General features: G+C 41.9%; 1 protein-coding gene across 1 annotated transcript in view; it reads left to right on the forward strand.

Moving 5' to 3' along the window:
- Positions 1–13834, forward strand: part of Macf1 (microtubule actin crosslinking factor 1) — a 346505-nt gene that overhangs the window by 324515 nt on the left and 8156 nt on the right. The window contains 8 exon segments of the mRNA XM_052718421.1: positions 505–625; positions 1288–1451; positions 3010–3172; positions 4467–4621; positions 5456–5530; positions 6938–6955; positions 10103–10220; positions 11409–11477. Coding sequence (XP_052574381.1) covers positions 505–625; positions 1288–1451; positions 3010–3172; positions 4467–4621; positions 5456–5530; positions 6938–6955; positions 10103–10220; positions 11409–11477 — 883 coding nt within the window.

Below are 13834 nucleotides of genomic sequence, written 5' to 3' on the forward strand. Positions count from 1 at the left end.
AGACTCCCGTGTTCTGTCCAAACCAGACCGTCGGCAGAGCTGTCCTTCCCCGTTCTTGAGTCCTTTGTTCCTCAGCAACTCGTCACTTCAGAAGTACTTCTCTTAGGTCTTCTCTACATAACTGTAACATTTGGCATTAAATCTGGTTTTCCTCACTCAGCTGTGAGTTCCTTGAAGGCAGAGGCCGGCTCTTCTCTTCCTCCTTCAGTCTTCAGTGCTAATGCAGTGCTTTGGTCAGTCATTCTCAGTGTGGATCTGTCCACCCCTTCTCTTTTTTTCTGTGTGTGGTGTGTTTCAGTCCAGGGCCTTGCATAAGTTCAGCAAATGCTTTACCACTGAGTTATACTCCCAGCCCAATTTAATCTTTTTTAAGGAGTGAGAAGTTACACAGGGCAGTCTCATCATTTGGGCAGTCTGCCATGGGCTTGGCCTTTATTAGAAAGAACTTTCCATTTTAGACCAAGAAAACTATGAATTTTCATAACTAATTTTTATATTTAATAGTCATTTATGGAGGAGATGACGCGCAAACAGCCTGATGTGGACCGGGTCACCAAGACATACAAGAGGAAGAATGTCGAACCCACCCACGCTCCTTTCATCGAGAAGTCCCGCAGTGGTAGCAGTATGTTTCCAGCCCGCTCTACTAGTTGTTTCCATCCTGCTAAGTGCAGATGAGAGCTCACAAAGTGCCATCACAAGAACTGTGTTTGATTTCCCAAATCATACTGACTCTGGACCACAATCTCTCATTTTGAAACTTTGCTTTTCTAATAGGGATTAGTTATATCTTACTTGTTTGTTTATTCATTTGCTTATTTTGATTAATAAGCTACAAGGTGGTGAAGCCTGTTCTGTTATTTAGCAGTGGCCTTTCGTTGTCGTGTTTACATTGCACTAATCTAATGGTAAGATTTGGAATCCACTGCTGTTTTCTGGGTTGATATGTCCTCAGGTCACTAAGGTAAAGCATAATTAACTGGGTATGTGTAGGAGGTGGTTTTCTTCATTGGTTCGAAGGAGAGGCAGCAGTTCTGGAATTAGTATGCCTCTGTACCAGAACATTGCCATTCCCATGTTTCTTTTCAGTTACAAAATGGATATTAGTGTAAAAGGTTAGTTCATATATACAGTTCTTTCTTTTCTTGATTATGAGACAGTGTCTCATATATCCCAAGGCTAGCCTCAAACTCACTATATAGCCAAGGATAACCTTGAACATACAGGCATTTCTTTATGGACTGGCAAAGCCAACATTTCTAATCTTGTGATTACTTTTTCTTTTAGGGAAGTCCTTGAGTCAACCCACTCCTCCTCCCATGCCAATCCTCTCACAATCTGAAGCAAAAAACCCACGGATCAATCAGCTCTCTGCCCGCTGGCAGCAAGTATGGCTGTTGGCACTGGAGCGCCAGCGGAAGCTGAATGATGCCTTGGACAGACTAGAGGAGGTAAACACTGTCCTTTAAAGCTCTCTTAGTATGATCTGTGTGCCTTTACCTACTTCTTCAGAAGTAAAATCAGACCTTCACTCACTTATTCCCCTTCCTTCAAGCCCCTGAATAAGAAAAGATAGGTTTCTTAAGAAAACCACTCAAACAAAGGAAGCTGTGCCATATGGTCTAAAACCATAAATCAGACATTCCATACAGAAGGGAGGCCTGTGGTCTGAGCTTCCTCAGCAGCATGCTGTGATTCAATTTCAGAAACAAAGCTTCCAAAGTTACCTCTAAATGTGTAGTTTGTATAAAAGGGAAGCCAGGCATGGTGCCGCACGTCTTTAACCCCAGCCCTCAGGAGGCAGAGGCAGAGGCAGGTGGATCTCTGAGTTTACGCCACCCTGGTCTACAAATGAGTTCTAGGACAGCCAGGGCTACACGGAAAAACTCTGTCTTGAAAAACCAAAAAAGGGAGGGAGGGGGATTGTTAGTGATCCTGTCATATGAAGAGATAGATAGATAGATAGATAGATAGATAGATAGATAGATAGATAGATAGATAGACAGACAGACAGATATTCTACAATTATGAAAGAAGATCAACTTTTTATAATCTTGTTTCTTGTAGTCTTCAATAGCTCATGAAAAGCAAGTCAGTTTTGAAGTATCATCTAAGATATATGGTACTGCACTTCCTGCTTTCTAACACGAGCATCTAATATCTTTTATATTCTTTTGTTTGTGCATATCAAAGCAGCTATGCCCGGAAGTGAGTGTTCTGTGTTTTTTGTTGTTCCTTCCGTAGGTCAGTTGCATTTTAAGCACATTGGTTCTTGCCGCCTTCCCTCCTCCCCGATTCCTTCCAACTTTGGAGTTTGAAAGACGAAAGGGGAAAATGTTGTGCTGTTAAGTCATTCTAAGTGAGAATCACTAACATGGTCCAAGTAGCTAAAAAAAAAAAAAAAAAGCCCTGTGCTTTATACAGGCCTGCTTTCCACCAATCAACACCAATCAATAAACTATTTAATAGAGATGTTGGGTGGGCATTTGCTCCCTCTGGTGAAATTCCAAAGAAACATGCTTGGATGTAGGGTTGCATTCTTAATGCTTTCCATCTCGATCTTTAAGATCTCAGAAAATGATGGGAAACATGAGCCTCTTGATGTGGTTCCTATGTGTGTTTATAGTGCCTTCCATACAGCCTAAGAGAGGGGTGCTGAGGCCTTCCCTTTAGGACGGAATCCATCCCTTACATCTAAGTAGATGATCCTTGGAAAAGTCCAAAGAGAAAGCAAGACTGTCTCCCCATTCTTGTTGCGTGCTCCTTATTTTCCAAAGTTGTTTTTCAGTCACTGTTTCTCCTGCTCCACCATGATATCACAGCTTGTTTAAGCAGCCAAGTCTTTAAGTGAAGGAGGCAGATTGTGGTTTCACAAGTGAGACAACCTATGAATAGCATTGTTGGTACCCCCCCTGGAAGGCCTGCATGGCTTTTCTGAATGTCTGAGAATTTAGATATGCTCTGGGTCTAAAATAGCAAGGTTTGCTAACACCTCTGACTTCCATCTAGTTAAAGGAATTTGCCAACTTTGACTTTGATGTCTGGAGGAAAAAGTATATGCGGTGGATGAATCACAAAAAATCTCGAGTCATGGATTTCTTCCGGCGTATTGACAAGGACCAGGATGGGAAGATAACGCGTCAGGAGTTTATCGATGGCATTTTAGCATCCAGTAAGTTGATTCTTACTCTACACACAGGTCACACCTGCATTCCTCACACTTGGTAGAAGTTGTAACATTCTGGGAAATGGGTCTTTCTGAAGTAACACCTATAGTCTGAGGGAAGAAGCTCTCTGCTGAGTGTGGTCTGTTGTTTTCATAGATGGCAGAATCTTATTTCCATAGGTATAGGAAGAGTTTAAACATGATTGTAGAGTTTAAAGAGGACAGGGTGCTATTCCAAAGTCACACTGTTAAGAGTAATGCCATCATTCTAAGCATCCCACAGTGCTGGCATGAGTAAATCTTAAGATGAGTGGTAATTCTATGGACGGTTGTAATATTGTCTTAGTTTATAGTTTTCACTGTATATGAAGTCTGATACTACTTTTTATTTTTAAAATGGGGGGCTCCTAGTAATATAGCTCTGTTATTAAAGTGCTTGCGGGGCATGTATGAAGCCCTAGATTCTATCCTCAGCACCCCATAAACTGGTTATGTTTGTACACATCTGTGATCTCAGCACTTGGGAAGTTATGGCAGGGAAGATCAGAAGTTCAAGGTCATCCTTGGCCAGCCTGGGCTATATGAAACCCTGTCTCAAAAAACAAACAAGCCGACGGTGGTGCACTCCTTTAATCCCAGCACTCGGGAGGCAGAGCCAGACTCTCTGAGTTCGAGGCCAGCCTGGTCTACAGAGCAAGATCCAGGACAGGCACCAAAACTACACAGAGAAATCCTGTCTCAAAAAAACCAAAAAAAAAAAAAAAAAAAAAAAAAGGATGAGGGATCTGTAGGTAAAAGCATTAAGAAATCAACAATGAGTAGTAGTCCTTGGGTGATACATTTTCAAAATGATTTGTATCTTTTTTAAAATTATATTTATTCACTTTATGTTATGTGTGAGTTTTTTGCCTGCATGTGCATATGCTTGATACCCTTGAAAATTAGAGGAGGTCATCAGATCCCCTGGATCTGGAGTTACAGATGGTTTTGAGCCACCATGTGGGTGCTGGGAATCGAACCTGAGTCCTCTACAAGAGCAACCAGTACTCTTAACAGCTGAGCCAACGATTTGTATTTTTAAAATTTGGTATCTCCTGAATTTTCCAGAGTAGATAGCTATGTGGTGGTGGTGGTGGTGGTGGTGGTGGTGGTGGTGGTGGTGGTGGTGGTGGTGGTGTTTAGGAAAAAAATCAAGATATAATTTGTTTCCTTCAGGAACTTGTATAATTACCAGCCAGCCACATATGTTTCAGTGTTTCAAATCCTCACAATGTTTCAAATCATGTTTTCTTTTCCCCAGAGTTCCCTACCACCAAATTAGAGATGACAGCTGTGGCTGACATTTTTGACAGAGATGGGGATGGCTACATTGACTACTACGAATTTGTGGCTGCCCTACATCCCAACAAGGATGCCTATCGACCAACAACTGATGCAGATAAAATTGAAGATGAGGTATGGAGAATTTGGAGTAGAATATTTTGGCCATAGGTTTATATCACCCTGAATTTGGATGTGTGAATCATCTTGGGAAGTAATCATTTAGAGTTAATGTTTCAACCAGCTCTAGAGGGCCTTTGACTTCCGAGTTCTAACTTGGTCTGGAGGATGGATCCAACTCCACTACTCACATCTTCGGTACCATGAGGTTCAAGGAGGGATTTTGTAAGGGATCAGATGGGCTTCAAATGCAGCATTGAGGGGTGAACTGTGTAATGGGGCTGTCGAGATGGCCCAGTGGGGAAGCCTGATGACCTGAATTCAATCCCCAGAACAAGTTCAATCCCTGGAACCACATGAATGTGGAAAGAGACTGATTCCCTGGGAATTTTGGGGTTCTAGGTAGAAATTTGGCTCAGTTTGTGAGTTACTGTATTGGTCATTTGATTTTGACAGGTCTGTATTAGCACTTTTCCTCTAAAAAATTTTGAAGCAATGATGAAGAATATTTCTTTCATCTGCTATTTTTTTCTCAAAATCTTTTTTATCTCAAGTAGGGTTAAATTTTGAATAAAAGATAAATGCATGTGTTAAAAGCCTACCTAAAATGAACCAGGCACAAGCCTTTAACCCCAGCAACCGGAAGACAAAGGTGGACAGATCTGAGTTGGGAACCAGGCTAGTTTGTGTAAAGAGTTCTAGAACAGCCAAGACTTCAGAGTAAGATCCTTTTTCCAAAGGAAAAAGGCAAAAATGTTTAATAAACAAATAATCAGTAGCTTCTCTGTTTACATTTTAAAACAAAGTGTTTCTTTGCCCTTACACCCTTTTGCTGTTCACAACCAACAGGTCACAAGACAAGTGGCACAGTGCAAGTGTGCAAAAAGATTTCAGGTGGAACAGATCGGAGAGAATAAATACCGGGTAAGGAAGAGAACCCAACCAGTTGTGGAGGTCATTTTCTCCTGAGTCATCCTGCCTTTTCACTCCCGGTGCCTCCCGAGGCCTAGAACCGTGGACCTTCATCCCTAGGTGTCAGGTTTCATGTCCTGTGCAGTTTCACTTGAAAAGTTACCATTATCCAGGGAGACCATAGCTTATGTTTGAGAAGGTGGAAAACGTTTTAGAACCCCTATCTCACTGCTGTCTGAAGTCTTCAGGGGAGGGAAGGTAAGGAACCTTGGGAAACAGTTTATCAAATGACTCATGAAACAGAGCCTGGTAACCTGCCTGTAACCATAGAACTTGGGCAAATGCAGAAGGATCATTGCAAACTCAAGGCCAACTCTACATAGTATGCTCCAGCTACCCACGGCTATATCGAAAAAAATATATCAATTTTCTTTCTTTCTTTTTTTTTCTTTCTTTTTTTTTCTTTTTAAGTAGGGATGAAGGGCTGGAGATGGTTCAGCATATAAAGGTGCTTGCCACCAATTCTGACAACCTGAGTTCAAGGCCTAGGACCCACATGGCAAAAGGAGAAACATACACCCCAAAACTTCCCTCTGATGCGTTTGTACACATACAAATGTTCCTTTGTTCTAATTTTTTCACTTAAAAAAGAGTGATGATTTATTCCCAAGAACTGGTCATTATAAATTTAAGTGGCTCCCATGCTCGTAGAAGACTGTGTCAAGGCCCCTGCACCTTAGTGTTCCTATGCTGAGCTGGTCTACAGCTGGAACCTGCATGCACTGGAGAGCCAGGCTCCTTCCTTGGAAAGACTTGCTAGGTTTGACCAGAAGGGACAGTAAACTATACTTGTGTTTTAGCTTCTCTTGGACCTAGAGTCAGGGATGTAGTAGAAACCTAAACCAGGACTCCTAAACTGTTCATCAGCTTGTCACGAGGCCATAAAATTTAAAAAAAAAAAAAAATAATAATAATCTATGGTTGGAAGAGAAGATTTAGATGGCCATCTTCAGGGGAGACACAGGAATATCCAGGTTCCATTAGGAACTCAAAAATGTCCTCAGGGGCTGAAGCTGTAGCTCAGTAGGAAATTGCTTGTGTAGCATGTACGGAATCCTGGGCTCAGCCGCCCATTTAGGGGTGTCCTGAATACACCAAGCCTAGAACACAGTAAGCTCCAGGGAGGTTTGTCTTACATGTTGGTGTTTATTTTTGTTAGTTTGTTTAATCACCAGTGAGTGAGATGGGGTGCAAAAGCAGCACAAGACGGAGAGTGGGGGCCTTGATTGTAAAACCGTTCCCGTAAGAATGTGGTCAGTGTGCACCTAGACTGCGAATACGATAAAGCTGCTGTTTCCTAGTGTTAACTTGACAAAATGTTCTCTTTTTTCCCCTGCTCCTTACTCTTACTGTCTATAGTTCTTCCTCGGCAATCAGGTACAGTGTGCCTTGCAATGTCCTCGGTGAATGTGGTCTTTGTAGCTGGTGTTGCCTGTTCTTTGCTATGGGGAAAGGACATAATCAGAAGCATGCCTGGGTCACATCTGGTTGTCTTACCAAGTGGAGAAACTGCTAACAGCTATTATCACAAAGCTATCTTATCAGCAAAAAGATACAATTTTATATTTTTTTTATAAAATGAAATTTGCCATTCCAATTAAGCTGGCTAAAACAATGATACTATGCTGCACTGAATTATAACAGTAATGACTCAGGAAAAATTGTGGCTCTGATATCATCCATTCCACCTGTAAAGAGCCTGGTCTTACACTTCTATATTTGGGGTCAGAGTACCATTGACACAGTTCTGATTCATTACCAGTCTTTTAATAGTTAATATAAATTTCATAATGTATACTTGAGTCAAAAAGTCCTGAGGGTATTATCTAATTACTAACTTAATAGTTATAGGTATTTATATTTATATTTTATAATACAAATTATAATATGGAAAGCATAATTGACTTCTGCCTAAAATTTGCAGATTATAGTGAACCATTCAAAATGAAATGGGCTCGAATTTGATTTGCATGAAGTGTTGAAAGTCTTGACTCCACTTGGCAACTCTAACCTTTGAGATCTCTTTTGAGGGTTCTTGGGTGCTGTCTCTCAAATGTGGAAGGAAGTTGCATGAATAAACTCAATCTATCTGGTAGGAAGTCAGAAACACTAAGAGTTAATTTGAAGTCCTAAATCATTGTTAAAGTCTAGTTACTGCAATAATCACTAACTACAGTAATATTCTGGGCCAGTGAGAAGAACAAATACTAGAAAAATGTAAGACTGAGAACAGTCAGGTTGGTTTTAAATAAATCCTCACAAGCTGGGCATAATACCTTCCTTATAACTATAATCCTAGCTCCTTGGGAGGCAAGTTTGATGTCAATTTTAGAAATCTAACAAGTCCCTGTCTCAAATTCTGAAAATAAAAATAAAAAAGCTAATACTGTATCTCAGAGCACTTGCCTTACACATCCCTAGAGTCTGTCCCCAGTGCTGACAAGTAGTCAGTAACTGTAGACTACTGACAAGTAGTCAGTAACAATCATAGTCAACTATTCAGCATGCCTGCTTCTGATGGCTGTACCTGTTAGGTGAGGTCCCTTTGATGGGGCACCGACACCCTCCTCTACTACTCCATTAACCCGGGGTGGGGGAGGGGGGATTTGATGAGTTGTTCTAATGTTGTGAGCAGAATTACAAAGTGCATTTTATAGACCTAGTACGGGAGGCCTCAAAGGTTGCATGACACATTCACACAGCTAATGTCATAAGAACTTAAGTCCCTGTCTGAGAAGGACACAGTGACTGCCAGGATTCTGCCTCTGAGTTCTCTCTGGCTCTCCCCCAGCCTTGTTCTGCAGGTCTTTAGAGATATATAGTCCTCCCACCACCTGGAGTGTTTGGGTCTCTGCATTCAACAGAAACAAATTAGAATCTTTCCAACAGCTTTGGGGAGATACTAAGGAAAAGCAACCCTGAGATCAGTGGATAACAAACTGGAGGGTGTAGCATTCTAAGAAGTCACCTAGACCACCCTTTCCTTTTGACTCTGGGAGACACACAGGTGCATATCCTTTCCATTCCTCATCTATCCGGAGGAAACCCGAAATAGTGGCTCAGGTTACTAATGGCACATCAGTCATCCCCAGCACCTGTTCCCTCCACGATAGGGTCTTTTCCTTACAGTTGTGGGAAGTGCTGGTTCTGCTCCACCGTGTTGTCACTCCGGCCACTTTGTGTAAACATTTAAGTGCTGTCTGAGACAAATGGTGTGAGACTATTTGTTTTTGGAATAAATGGCTGAGGAGGGAAGAGAAAGCATTTTCCAGACTTCTGCCTATGCATATAGTGCATTTGAGTCAGAGCAGCAGGGGAATACAGAGGTAACCACCCACTTATTGTTACTGAGGAGGATGGCTGTGTATCCTCCTCAAACATCCTTTCTGGCAATTTCAGTTTTTCTCCCTGTTTCAAAGTTATGATTCTCAGGCCGGGCGGTGGTGGCGCACGCCTTTAATCCCAGCACTCGGGAGGCAGAGCCAGGCGGATCTCTGTGAGTTCGAGGCCAGCCTGGTCTCCAAAGCGAGTTCCAGGAAAGGCGCAAAGCTACACAGAGAAACCCTGTCTCGAAAAACCAAAACAAAACAAAGTTATGATTCTCCTATAACTTTGAAAACCCTAATTAAGAAGTTAAGTCCTTCTCTTTACCTCCCTGCCCCAAACAGTCTCCTTAATAACCTTAGGAATTCTATTTCATTGACTTTTGGTTTGGTGTTTGCTTTGAAATCTTAGTATGCTTCTCTTTTGTTGCTTCTTCATTTTGGAAAAAGGATGATTTATACACTGGGAAGCTCCAAATACTAAGGTAGAACCTGGAAGTAGGAGATTAGGAAAGGAGACAAGAAGAAGCCCGACATACTTGTTCTAAGGTCCAGAATGATTATTGAACACTGTTTCTAATCATGATAAGAGATTAAAATTTCTATTTCTTCAACTAAATTTTAATTCTATCTAATCATTTATTCAGCTTGAAAACTTTTTCTCCTGGTGACATCACAATCAGAATATATGTAGGGTATACTTCTGAGAATCGGCTGAAGAAAAACCAAACTTTTTCCTAAGCTTGTAATGAGGATGCTTTGCAAGAGTTTCTTTAATGCTTGACTTAGTATTTGCTACCATCCATTTAACTTTCCAGCACACTGTATTCAGAAGTTGACCTCCTTTCTCTAAGGAAATAAGCATAACAGTGTAGGTGCTCACTTTAGCAGAACCTTCATGGGAATCCAAATACATGTCCATCTTGCCTCCTCTACCTTTGGTACAGGGGCCAGGATGTGGCCCTCAGGAGCTAATTTTATCCCAGGGGAAGGATTTCACGACAGCAGTTCATAGATGCAGTCTTTCTGCTTTTCTATTTGCTAGCCTTTTTTATGACGATGTGAAAATGCAAAATGGAGTTAAAAATTCTTCCCCAACTGCTACCTCATTCCTGTCTGAATACAGTCTGCTTTGGGAATGTGGGGGGATATAAGTCTACACTAAGGTGTTCCTGTTAACTGAATTTCCCCTTGATTCCAGTTTGGGGATTCTCAGCAGTTGCGGCTGGTCCGTATTCTGCGCAGCACTGTGATGGTCCGTGTTGGTGGAGGATGGATGGCCTTGGATGAGTTTTTAGTGAAAAACGATCCCTGCCGAGGTAAGGAAGCACCCCAACCATGGGTGACATGGAAGGATGTAATATCAACCCACACTGATTTTCTCGGAAGCATTGATGGTGGTCTTTCTGATTTTTGTCTTGTTATTAAGATGTCTGATATTGTCCCATCCAACACAGATTAGAACCTCGAGGTTTCAGGGAGAAAAACCTGAAGACGCTGATGCTGTCAGGAAAGAACACAGGAATGAGAATTAAGAATTTGCCGGGCGGTGGTGGCGCACGCCTTTAATCCCAGCACTTGGGAGGCAGAGCCAGGCGGATCTCTGTGAGTTCGAGGCCAGCCTGGTCTCCAAAGCGAGTTCCAGGAAAGGCGCAAAGCTACACAGAGAAACCCTGTCTCGAAAAACCAAAAAAAAAAAAAAAAAAAGAATTTGTTGGTGGCCAGGAGGTGGTGCTTAGGAGTGCTTAGGAGGCAGAGCCAGGAGGATCTCTGTGAGTTTGAGGCCAGCCTGGTCTACAAAGCGAGATCCAGGACAGGCACCAAAACTACACAGAGAAGCCCTGTCTCAAAAAACCAAAAAAAAAAAAAAAAAAAAAAAAAAAAAAAAAAAAAAAAAAAAAATTGTTGGTGTCTCTAGGCTTTCATATTTGGGAGGGAAGAGATAAAGTGTTCAAAGTCATCCTCAGGTTCATGGCAAGTTCAAGGCCAGCCTGAGCTAGAATAGAAACCCTATCTCCAAAACAGAATAAGAATTTATTGGTGTTACCTATTTATGTTAGTGTGACATTAGCACTAACCCAGTGTGAAGCCTTGGTTCTTTTTAGAGCCTCTGATCCTCTAGCCTGTAGTTCCTGTGGCTGAGACTCAGAGCATGCTAAGCTCCTCCCATCCAGAGGACTAGTGACGGTTCTAAATTGGGGGAAGTTAAAGGGCATGTGCCTGCAGCCCCACAGACGGTTGCCTGAGCAAGACATGGAAAGACAGCCACCCACCCTCAGGCAAAAGAAAACATCAGCACAGCCTGAGCAGCTAGTAGCTGTAGCTGCAGCTAGGGGACAGATGGCCAAACCCCAGCTGCTGCCTCTTGCCCAGCCACACCCACTCCCTTTTCCTGTTAGGAGAGCTCCGTATGGGTGCACAGGAGCTTCAGCTGTCTGTCTTCCTTGACTGGTTCCTGTGTTTCCTGCTCTGTCTCTGTCTTTGTGTTTACATCTTTTTTATTCCAGTTCATCATCCCGGGAGTAAAATAAAGCGTTCTGATTCCAGCTCTTCGATTTCCAGTCAGTCTCCCATAGGTTGGCTTTTATGCTTTGTCCCTCTTCCCCTACACCTGGTCCTTTGAGAATGGCTTTGCTTCCTAAACTGTAACATCTCTTGGCTCTGTGAGATCCACTGCCTTGGTGAATGCTCAAAATAGCCACACCATTGCTTTTCAACAACTCCATATTGACAGGGTATAAAATATTTCTAATGAGATAGTAGCCACAGAATTTGATTACTATTTACTAAATACCCTCTACATAGAGTAAGTAAATAAATACCTCTACATATAAGCACTTTACAAATAAGAACACATTTGCATCTCATATCTATCCTATGAGGTATAGATTCTGTTATCTCCATTTTATAGTGTAGGAGCTTGAGATATGGAAATTTTAAGTAACTTAAGGGCCAGCCAGGTTCCTAAGTGGTGGTCCTGACCACCACCCTATATGCTCACATGTTACCTGTGTGTATAGTTGGTCCAGCCTGTGCAATTAGATTATTAAAGCTTATTTATAAGCTAAACAAAGATAAATGTTTGCAACACAGTTACATAACTTCTTTGGAAGTGGTTTTCAATCATTCTGAAAGATTTAGAGATACCTAAAGGGTATGGTTCTCACATGAGTGCAGGAGTGTCTATGAGTTTCTTCTCTTTAATTCATTCTGCATTTACTCCAATAGGCCAGAATAATAGCTGAGGAGTAATGATTGCTATCAGAAGTTTTTAAATTTAAGTTTGACAATACCTTTTCCGATAAACTGTAAAAAGACGTAGTCAGTTTTAGTATTTAATCAATCGTATCATGAACTTGAACAACATACGCATCTTTTTAACCTTATCTCTGTAAAAACAACGAAACAGTGTTCTCTAAATCTCTTATCGCCCCATTTTTCCTGTCATGTATATAGTTAGGCTAAGCAACACCGACACTGCATGTGGCCTTTATGATCCTTGGTTGCCTGTCTGTTTGCTGCCTGCTCTGTTCACACTTGTATTATGCTGCTGGCTGGCAAGAATACTCTCTGCTTATCTTTATCTTCCTCAGTAAAAATTGGAACTCCAAGGAAATTGGGGAGGGCTACCTAACACTGTTTTTCTGTGGGAACTGGTAGCCCTCTTCTTCATCCTTCAGAGCAAAGGTAAGACACTCCAACTCTCCAGGAATGCCTCCTTGGAGCTTGGCAATCAACTTCTGTCCATTGACTGAAATAGAACTTAACAGCAGCTTTCAGTAACTACCACCAGTGGACTTTCTTGTCATATCAAAACAGTGCTAGAAGTAAGCACCAAGGGCTAGAGTGCGTGCCAGTAAGTTGGAGGGACATGAACATCAAGAAGACAAGTTACTTGCTGGGCCTGGTAGCATTTGCCTATAATTCCAGCTATTTAAGGCAGAAGCAGGAGGATCAAGAATTGTAGCTTGGGCTACATTGTAAAACCCTTCATCAAAAAATAGACGAAGCCGGGCGGTGGTGGCGCACGCCTTTAATCCCAGCACTCAGGAGGCAGAGGCAGGCGGATCTTTGTGAGTTCGAGGCCAGCCTGGGCTACAGAGCGAGTTCCAGGACAGGCACCAAAACTACACAGAGAAACCCTGACTGGAAAAAAAAAAAAAAAAAAAAAAAATCGACGAAGTGGATAAGGACCTATCTAGGGTTTCTGTAGGGCCAATTGCTGTTGTATCTTTGTGCCTGTGAACTATAGAGGCATGATATGCTGAAGACATCTTAGAATTATCGACAAGATTATTAATACCAATTCATTTATTACTTCCTTTCACATAGCTACTAAAACAATAAACAATCTCAAATAATGTGTTGGTTTAGCCAAATTTAAAAAAAATAATATTCCACCAGGTGGGTCTGCTATTTAGTTTTCTGATACTGCCACAGTGGGTCTTGTTTGCTTGTTGTTTTTGTGACAAAGGAGGTCATACAGACTGCTTTGGATGGAGATGAAAACAGTGCTTCTGGCCTAGTGAGGTGAGACGGCTCAGCAGGAGAAGGCATTTACTGCCAAGCCTGGTGCCTGGAACCTACGTAGTGAAAGGAGAGAACTGACCCTTGAAGTTGCCCTCTGACTTACACATGCACACTGGGGCATGTTTGTGCTTTTTAAAAATGGGTAGACCTGTGTCTGATGGACTGTGTATATACATTTTAAAGGGTTACACATTACTTCCCTCAGGTAGTAAAGATCTAGAAATCTTCATTTATGGAGATTTAAAAGATAGTTTTCAGGGCTGGAGAAATGACTGGGTCAGCAGTTAAGAGTTCAGTTCCCACCCCTATCAGGAGACCTACAACTGCCTATAAGTCTAGCTCCAAAGGATCTAATGCCCTCTTCTGGCTTCTGTGAGCACCTGCACTCAATGTGCGCATGCGC

The sequence above is a fragment of the Peromyscus californicus genome, unplaced genomic scaffold (assembly GCF_007827085.1).
Source record: "Peromyscus californicus insignis strain IS unplaced genomic scaffold, ASM782708v3 Scaffold_5__1_contigs__length_169319896, whole genome shotgun sequence".
NCBI classification, from domain to species: domain Eukaryota; kingdom Metazoa; phylum Chordata; class Mammalia; order Rodentia; family Cricetidae; genus Peromyscus; species Peromyscus californicus.